The sequence below is a fragment of the Metopolophium dirhodum genome, chromosome 1 (genome assembly GCF_019925205.1).
Source record: "Metopolophium dirhodum isolate CAU chromosome 1, ASM1992520v1, whole genome shotgun sequence".
NCBI classification, from domain to species: Eukaryota; Metazoa; Arthropoda; class Insecta; order Hemiptera; family Aphididae; genus Metopolophium; species Metopolophium dirhodum.
The window spans coordinates 18400961-18411413 of record NC_083560.1 but is presented as its reverse complement, the minus strand read 5'-3'; the positions used below and the strand labels follow the sequence as shown (position 1 = coordinate 18411413).

General features: G+C 24.9%; 1 protein-coding gene across 1 annotated transcript; it reads left to right on the top strand.

Annotated features, from left to right (window-relative positions):
• Nucleotides 1-770: 770 nt before the first annotated feature.
• Nucleotides 771-9875, top strand: LOC132933624 (uncharacterized). Its single transcript, XM_060999892.1, has 8 exons — nucleotides 771-984; nucleotides 2075-2143; nucleotides 2548-2672; nucleotides 2843-2912; nucleotides 3030-3107; nucleotides 3212-3472; nucleotides 3616-3801; nucleotides 9865-9875. The coding sequence occupies exons 2-8, from the start codon at nucleotides 2077-2079 to the stop codon at nucleotides 9873-9875; spliced, it is 798 nt and encodes a 265-aa protein (XP_060855875.1). The 5' UTR covers nucleotides 771-984; nucleotides 2075-2076.
• The last annotated feature ends 578 nt before the right edge of the window (nucleotides 9876-10453 follow it).

Sequence of the window (10453 nt, the reverse complement as noted above, 5' to 3'; positions counted from 1 at the left end):
AAAAATATAATTAAAATAGTTTACTATAATACCTACCAATAGTTAAAATTAGTATACCTACTATAAAAATACTAGTATAGAATAATATAATATACAGTATAATGTGATAAGGTAACAATGTACCTATAACATTATTAAATTTGGGAAAAAAGGTTAGGTTTGGTTTTTTTTCCATTTTCGTATTAAATTCAGTTCCCGTACAATACGTGCTGTTTACGCTTAAGCCGTTAACGTGAACTATGAAATACTTGATATGCGCATGGTCCGCGGAAGACATTGGTAAATTCTTACATTTTTACAATAATTTCAAACGAATTAAGCTGTTAATAGGTTAGGTGACATGGTCATTAATCATTATATTCATTAATCATTATGTTTAGGTACCTATCTACGGCGATTTTCTTTTAAAACAGACGATTTAGATAATGTTCTTCTAACTTTATCCCATAGATAAAAGATTATAATCCTTTATCCTTTAAGATATAGGTATTTATTACTATAGTGTTAATAGTACCTACTTAGGTATAAATATACCTATGTGATATATATTATATGTAATACGCGAGATATGAAATACCGAAAGAATATCGAAAATCGTAGATATATCATATAATAAAACATCCATGGTAGAAACCCAGATCACCATCGACAAAGGACACAAAGCACTCTGATGCAACACTGAATTTCGCGAAATTAAATTCAGCGAACATCGTGTTGATTGCAAATGAACAACGGGCTCGAATGCCAATGCTCATTGCTCATTGCTCAGTCATCGATCGACTATTCGACTATTATACAGTTCATAATTCATGAAGTTCATATTTTAATCATTACGATTTAAAATAGGTTACCAGTGTTAATGATCATAATATAATATCCATCATATTATAGTTAATGCTCCGACAGTTTTACTCAAACGTACAGTGTTTAAAAATTATTATTTAGAGACAAGATTATAATATTACAGTCTACAGACATCAAACGGTAAGTTTAAATATTTATTATTTATATTATAAAATTTAATTATTTTTATACAGTTAAATTTTTCACACTTATTCTTACATAATTAATCAATTAAATACATAATACGAATATGCCTATTATACCTACATGGCTACGTTTATTAGCATGGCAATGCATTTATAAACATTTGAAACATTTTGAATATAAAAGAGTAGGTAAATAGTAATATTAATTTTATTATTATCATCATACAGACTATAGAAATAGGAGGTGCTTACAGTAAATTGTCTTAATATTAAGGGAATTATCTAAAAATTTTAATGGGGTGGGGGCTAGGGTAACTAATAGATTCGTTTTTAATCTAGCTGTGCCAGAAAAATAAATTAGAAGAACAATATTAGCAAATTAATATGTAGGTATTTATTTGTAGAATATATTGTATAATTTATATACTATCTTAGTCTCTTCCAATTGTATGTGTCTTTAAATTATTTTAAAGTAAAAGTGAACTCAAATCACGGTGATTATCCCTCATTTTGTCCTGTCTAAAAAGGATGTCGGGCTCACCTTATACCTATGAAATTTACGTTCAGCAGAACCAATTGTGTATTGTTACTTTTAGTATTGGATCTGTTAGTATTGTAATCTATCTATTATCAAACAAATTATAACATTGCCTGTGTCGTTATATTTTTTTTTAATACTTTAATGCGTATGTAAGACGTAAGTTATGAGCATGTAAGAGCCAATGAGCATAATTTAAAATTGGTTAAAACTTAAAAATCGCATACAAATAAAAATATTTAAAAAAAAAACAGTGACAGGTAATGTTCTTAAGTTAGAGTTTGATAATAAGTAAATTCATTCTAATACTAAAAGTAACAACACAAAATTGGTCTGCTGAACGTAAATTGGTTATGTTGCGCGTGGGTCAGAGAGAGAAAACAAATAGTGCGCTGGCGCCTGCCAAATATATACTTGAAACTACTACTAATTATGCAAAAAATCATTATAATTGTTACTCAACATGGTTTTTTTATACTTCTATTTTTTATAGTAGAATATATAATAATATATTGTGATGAAAATTACTTATTTATTTTATATTTAGACATGGATGATTTCACGAAAAAATGGTTACTTAATATTGGATTTAAACATTTGATCAGTACATTTGAAGGTAAATTTTTTTATAATAACAGATTTTTAAATAATTTATAAATACAAGGTAATAATATATAATATACAAACGACCTCACTTAATACAATGTGGGGAATAACTTAAAATAAGGGCTCAGATTAAAATGTTAAATTATGACTTACCTACTTTTTAATTTTTAATTACTTTTGAATCTTGTATTTTTAAAGTATTTAAAATAAATAGTTATTTGTTTTAAACAAAAAATGATACTTGAATAATATTTTTTTAATCTAAAGTAGACCAATATTCAATAGTTTCAAAATCAAAAACATAAATAAACTTGGTCAGTAGACAGTTAGATTAAAATGTTCGAGTGATATTTGTTCAACAAATAATTATTGGATTTGTCATAAGATATGATAATTGATAATATTTTTTTGCAGAAGAAGACATTGATAAAAAAGCCTTATTTTTGTTGACTGAATCAATGTTAGTAAACTTAGTTTCAAAAATGGGACAAAGGGCCAATTTTATAAATGAATTGGAAAAATTGAAAAATCCTATTGAAGTAAATATATAGTTAACAGTTTTATTTGTAACTAGATAGGTACTCAATTAAATAATATTTATAATATTTAAAATTAATGTGTTATGAGCCAACTTTTTAAAATAATAATTGATTCATAAATAAAAATGTTTAAAAATGTTATCCTCTACATTTTATGTTCACTTTATAAGATTATTCAAATTGAAAAAGAGTCACAATTTACATTGTTAATGAATGTGGATGCTGTTGTAGATGAAAGAGGTAATAACGTTTTTTTAGAAAATACATTTTCATACTATTATAATGTAAAAATAGTTTAAGTACATTGCACATTGTAATTAAATATATACCTAACATATATTATAAATTACATAATAGATATATCATACAATGTTGCCGGACCTTCTAAAAATAAGACATCTGATCCTGTAAAGATCATCACTAAAAGAAATTCAGGTATAGGTAATATACATTATTAATTTCTTACAATATGACTATAAAAAAATAACAAAAAACATTGTACATACCTACTTAATGATATTTTTTGTTTATGTGTGTAGACAATTTAAATCCTAACAAAAAAATAAAATGTACTATTTTTGACAATTTATCAGAGAATGAAAACTCTAATAGTGATAATTGTAGTGATCTAATTGTAGAGGAAATTTCCAGTGAAATCAATTCCAGTAAAGGTATAAATCCTAACAAAAATATAAAAAGTACTATTTTTGACAATTTATCAGTGATTGAAGCCTCTAATAGCGATAATTGTAGTGATCTGACTATAGAGGAAAATTCCAGTAAAATCAATTCCACTAAAGGTATAATATTGTTCAAATTAATTAAGTCATTTCATTTTTGAAAAAAAAAAAATTATTTACTATATCTATAAAAAGAATAAGTTCAATCAATTTATTATTTTATATATTACATGATAAACAGTTTTAAATTGTACCTAAACTAGATAATTTTATCAAACACATATTAAAAAAATACCAAGATGGTGTTATTATACTACAGTATTATGCTTCAAATGGGACATTATGCCAAAAAATGAGAAATCGGCTTTGTGGAGTAGTGATAAAAGATGCTATATACAATACAGAAGGTGCAAATAAAATTAACAGGTCTCAATTTTCCAAAATTGCAAAAGGTACAAATTTTTTTTCATAAGTGATTAAGAATGATGTAGGGTACTTATTATAAGAACATAATGTATATTTGACTAATGATTATTAATTACTATGCAAGTTTTTTTATAATAAAACCATAAAATAATAATAATACTCAATATTTTATTTATTGTCTTTGATTAAAAACAAAAAAATAGCAAATATTATTTAATTATTTTGATGTTTACATAATACTGCCGTGCTTAGCGAAAAAGCAGTATCTCCATCTAAGCAAAATGTTGGGAAATCGACTAAACAGGTTTAGACTCATTACTGATCCGTGCACCAAGTATAATTAACATACGATCCTAAAATAAACGTGTATATACTAATTTTATATCATAGAATTGATTTTATGAGTTTCTAAATATTTTCGTAAATTCCTTGACCATTAAAATGGACTTACTGCTTATTTTATAAGCACTATCAGAAGCAAATTTACAGTATATCCATTTCTATGGAGATACTGTATATTTTATTCTAACAAAATTTATTATAATAGGGAGATACTGTTTTTTTTTTAAACTACCTATGTAATATTATAAGGAAAATTAATAGAAAAATCTATAAAGTAATTACTAACTTAGTAGTAAATAGTAATAACTAATAACATATTTATACAATACATTTGGTACAATATACATATTATTATATAAATAAATAAGTTGCAAACACTTTTGAGCAAGTAAGTACTTTTTACTTTAAATTAACAATTTATAAAATAATTTTTAAAATAATTAAAAATAATTTAATCAGACTGACATTTTTATAATAATAACTATCATTATATTAATATTTTTAATTTTCGTAGTCACTGTATAAATCTGGTGCTTCCATAGCACATGGAAAATCTAGCCAGAATTGTTTCCTTGTTTCTGGCATTAAAGGAACTAATGTTTTTATGATACTTTCCTTTTTGATTGGATAAATACCAAGAACTTTAGTTTTTTGGTCTGGTTTTGAAATTCCATTTTTAATGATGTTAAAATGTCTAATTACCGAACACCACACTACATACCTTAAAATATTTCGTATAAATTTAAAGCCAAAACACCATCATATGGTTCATTATCCTTTAATCATTAAAAAATCTGGCCCTTTATCATTATTTTGGGCAATGCGATTTGAAGGCAAGCACAGAGAATTAAAAAATACTGCTCATTCAATAACATCAAGAAAAAATATTCAAAAAACATTATGTCTAAAACAACAATTAAGGCTTTCTTATAGATTATTATCAACTAAAATAGATCATTATACCATTCATACAGGAATAGGACCAATAATAAAATTAAGTCCAATGGACATTGAATTATATAATAGATATTCAGATCATTATGATTTAAATAATGTATCCTTTGTTTCTTGGATAAATATCAAGGGAATTTTATACAATACAAAAAATATGTCTGTGGTTATTAATATATGCGATGAAAATGACATGTTACCTATATTCGGATTAATTAAATGTATTTTTATCATACAAGATGAATCATTCATTATTTATAATTTGTTTAATACTATTCATTATGATGAACATTTTGGAGCATTTAATGTTATGTTAACTTCTGAATTAAAATGTACAAAATTAAATGATTTGGATAATAGTTTTCCTGTTCACCATACAAGCATTTCTAATGGAAGTGTATTTATAAAAATGTATACATAAATTTGAAAAAATATTTAATATTTTTAAATTGTTATTTTTATTTGTATACAGTTTCAGAAATGTACCTACTGTTGTTACATTACACTGAATACTATAATTTATTATAATACAGTAGGCATTTATTGTATTAGGTATAATATTTATAGTAATTTTATATCTCTAATGTTCATATTATATATAATTATTAATTACATTGTTATTATAACTTAATATTGTATATAATTAATTACATATTGTCTATTGTTTTGTAAAATATGTTTGGTACTTTTATATGTAAAAAGTTGTTTTGTATTATTTAATATATATTATAATTTGTATCAATATGTGTAATGAAAGTTTAATAAAATGTAAATTTAACACATTATATCTTTTAAATTGTGTACTTGCAAAAAAACATGAACAATTTATTACTTAATAATCAAATTTCAATTTTAATATTAATTATTATATTCAAATTAAAACTGAAAATTGCCTTACTGTCCAAGAAAAATAACCTGTATAACTAGGTTCTGTTATAAATAACCAAACTTCAATACTTTAATATTTCAATTTGTAGGTATGCTGCTTATCACTATAGGTATAAGTCGAGGAACCAATTGTTATCGTGAAGAAGTTTTATTGTAGTAAATTTCACTTTGGTTAATAGTCGCCAACACTATAAGTTTTGTTTTTATATAACTATAAATATTATTTAAATAACTAAATTAAAAAGTACATAGTACTATAAAGATATGTTCAAATTACTATAAACATTGTCAAACAACTAAATTATAAAGTAAAGAGTACTATACAATTATATTTGAATTACTATAAAAATTGTCAAATAACTAAATTTAAAAGTACAGATTACTATTAAGATATGTTCAAATTACTATAAACATTGTCAAATAAATAAATTTAAAAGTAAAGAGTACTATAAAATTATATTCAAATTACTATAAATATTGTTCAAATAATTAAATTGTAAAGTAAAGAGTACTAAACATGTTTGGTACAAAACACTATAATTTTTGTCTGGCTAACTATAAAATCATAACTATATATTTTTAGTAAATCTGACTAACATTATAGCTATCCCTATAGCAATTGTATAATACAATTAATTTTACTATTTTTATAGTGAAAATAACTGTTTTGTTTTTTCCGTGTACATGTTATTTAATAATATTAACCCTCAAGCCATAAGTACTGCTATTGGATAGTTCCTTAAAATCATGTTAACTCACGTTAAAATCACATAAACACCGCATATATGCCTATTAGCCTATTGTAAAAAACCTTACAGATTGTATATTTTCTAAATAAATGTTAAAAAAAAAAATAATAATATTAATAATGATTAGGTAACGAGTAATAAGTATACAAACGTGTATACTAAAAATTGATTATTCGTTAATTTATATACTGAATATATTTTTAATCACAGCCAATATGTGGTTTGGGAATAAAATTAACTTAACGTGACAATAAAATTAATTAACTCATAATATGAACGACATGGAAAAAAATATAACTCTTTAAGTTAGAAGTTGTTACTTTTAAGAAAAAGTAATTCTTTATTTGACTTGGTCAAAAGTAACTTAACTTTAACTTTTTAACACGTCAACGCCCAGCTTTGGGTATTCCCACCGCGATTTATTATTGAGTTCAAATCGAACCGATATAATTCGTAGTTACAGCGACTTAGGTACTCTATGACGATGTACACTCGATACCTTGATACCTACTGTGCAACAGAGCGGTTCCCTATATTATAGCCCTACTATATATCCCTGTTTTTGTTTAAAAATTTAAAATACGAAAAAGATTAAATAACCAGTATACTTTTATGCTAGATTCTATGGAGGTCCAATCAGTTAAAAAAATAATTAACACACTCAAACGTCGTTTTTTCATACCGTAAATTTCGGTTAGAAAAAAAAGCAAATGTTTATCCTGACAATTTTTTGGTCCTAGAGACCTCGCTACAGAATGAATATTTTAAATGTTCTTAAATGTATTTATATTTGTATTTCACTAACTACATATAATGTATCACACGTCTTATTAGATGATAATTTATTTTATTGCATTCTGATTTGACTGTTTGAACACCTGTTTGAAGTAATACTCGTCCACAAAACTATAAATTAACAGCCACTAACTAAAATTAAAATTCGTACTTTACACTTTTTCTCTCGAAAAACATTTTCGAGAAGTTATACTCATTTATAGAGCAGAGGACTTGTAGCATTTGCATATTTGTTTTGCACAGTCACAAAAATAGCAGAGTGAGAAACAAATACGTTTCATGCTTCCACAAAGCAAATTTAAAAAAAATATTTTGCATAGGTAATATATATAAATGCATATTTTGCGATTTTTTGGTTTTTAGAGTATATTTCTTCCATTTTGTACTTTTAGATCCAAGGTAAGAATGTGTGTGAATCTTTAAATATTGAAACAAAAATATTTTGTCAATTGTTCTTTAGTAGGTACCTAGTTGAAAAAGTTGAAAGTTGAAAGTTTTGAAGAAGTATCCAAATAATAAAACTCATAAAATAAACTCGCATAATTCAAATAATTAATTGTAACTTGTAAGTTGTTAAATAAAGTTGTAAATAAAATGTATTCAACAAAATAAAGGTATCTACAGATAAATGTTTGTTATTTGTTCAAAAATATTCATTTTAAAATGCATATATTGATAGTGCAAATTGTCTATATTTAAGTGCGTATTTGGTGATTTTTTAGAGCTACAAGTCCTCTGCCCTACTCATTTATAATATAATAGCTACATATTATATATTTTTAATTAGAACCACACATTTTGCATTTTCATGGTACACACCATGACGTGTCCAACTCCATATTTTATATTGTTGTAAGTATTATCTCGTCGTCAGGGGAGTTATTTCCAAACTTTGTTTGGTATTCAAAAAAAAAAATATCCAAATGTTTTAAATTAATTATTTGTGAGTAGTTAATGTATTTAAGTTTTACAAAAAACATAATATGTACAGCCAAATGGATAATTTAAATTCAAAAAAATTATCAATTTTATCCTGAAACCATAAAAAATAAAAATGTAACGAGATGAGTTAAAAAAGAGTCCAATGCCTTTGCATCCCGCTAACGACGCACTTGCTTGTTTTATAATACAATTACAGCCACCTGTGCTGCCTATCGATTGATTGTAATTTATTTCAAATAATAAGTTAATTTATTATTAATTGTATTTTGTCTGTTTTTTCAAACGTCGTTTACACGATACCGTTGTCATACCATACAATATACCTATTTATAGCTAAAATAAAAGTTTTAAAATTATGAAACCAGGTTTTTAAATTATTTTCAAAATTATGACGGAGGCTTAGACATAATTGGACAATGTGGAGGGAGCAGCTTCACACTCGTATTTTCTTATACTTTAAACCAGATGTACTGAAAATCAGTTATACTTAGGTGTGGGTACCATGGTACATCATTGATAAACAAATAATAAAACAAAAATGAAATGTAATATACAATTTTTTTTTTTTAAATTTTTTCATAACTTTATATTTCTTACTCTAAGCAACCTTGGTGGTGTAGCGGGAATTAGTGCTGTTTAATCTCCCACTAACTTCACGGATCTTTAAAAGAAAGCAATAAAACTCTACAAATATTCAAAAAAGCTATAAAAAAAATCATAATAATATTATAATAAAATAGATTTCTATTCACTCCAAAATACTAAAGAAAAATACTGAAAATAAAAAATTAAAGCTCTACGAATCCTAAAAAATGACACACGATGGAAAAACGATGGTAACAACTTTTATCGATAAATGAAATCAAATATAACGAGATACAATAAATTGAGCCATTTCCTTGAAACAAATTATTACCTTTCAAACGCGTTTATCTAAAATAGATTTTGAAAAAACATTGAAATTCCAAAAATACTAAAAAAAGCAAAATAAAATGTGGTGTATTTGCTTCGGAGTAGTATAAATCAAATTTATAGCTGTCATGTCATCGTTTTAAAGCGAGAAAACGCCTTAAAAATCCGTACTCTAGTTATTAATATTATTACAATGGCCAGTAGGCAACTAGGTAGGGGAAGGGTGTACAAAGTGGCCATAGCGGCTAAAGTGGTCATTCTGTCGTAAATAAATAAACAGCTGGTTTCATCACGTGGATTGGTTTGTTGTTATCATATTCATCAACTGATAAACCACTATTGATAAAAACATTTACCGTCTCGTTTAAAAAAAAAAAAATCATTTTTGGATGCTGTTGATGTAAGGGAAGTGCTCTTAATAAATAATTATACTTTATTAATTTAGTAATTAATATACCCAAATTATTTTTTTTTTAATTCTATATAAGTTTTTATATAATATTATAGAATTAGCTTAAGTTGAATTAGTTAATAGGATTAATATTTTTTAAATAGTAAATTAAACATTATAAAAGGGCAAAGTGGTCACTATGGTGGTTTATTTATTTGTTTTCAAAAGCGTATTAAATTGATATGTTTATTTTATAAATTAGCTTTGTTACTCACCAAAAAAATATCAAGTTTGATTAATTTATTAATTAATTATAAAAATATTAATAAGATACCCAAAGCTTGAAATGAAGTTACTTATTTATCAAAGAAAAGTTGTAAAAATATAATATAAGTTATATTATATATATATATATTTATGATAATATTATGAAATAATGAATAATAATAGAAATTTTAAACCGGCGGTCAAAGTGGACATTGACTGACCACTTTGAACACCTTTGGTGGGCAAAGTGAACATTTTTGTACTTTAAAAAAAAATGAAAATAACTTTTTATTTATTTGTTTAAAATAATTTCTGATTGAAAATTATGATTCCTGACAAGTATAACTAGACAATCTTGAAGGTTTCATAAAAAAAAAAAATCCTAAAGTGTGACACTGTGTTGAACCTTAGGGTGGCCGCTTTGGACACCTGTCTCCT

Coding starts and splice junctions, on each gene's coding strand:
- LOC132933624 (XM_060999892.1), top strand. CDS start 2,077: ATGGATGATTTCACGAAAAAATGGTTACTTAATATTGGATTTAAACAT. Junction 2,144..2,547: donor TTTGATCAGTACATTTGAAG/GTAAATTTTTTT, acceptor ATTTTTTTGCAG/AAGAAGACATTGATAAAAAA. Junction 2,913..3,029: donor TGCTGTTGTAGATGAAAGAG/GTAATAACGTTT, acceptor ATTACATAATAG/ATATATCATACAATGTTGCC.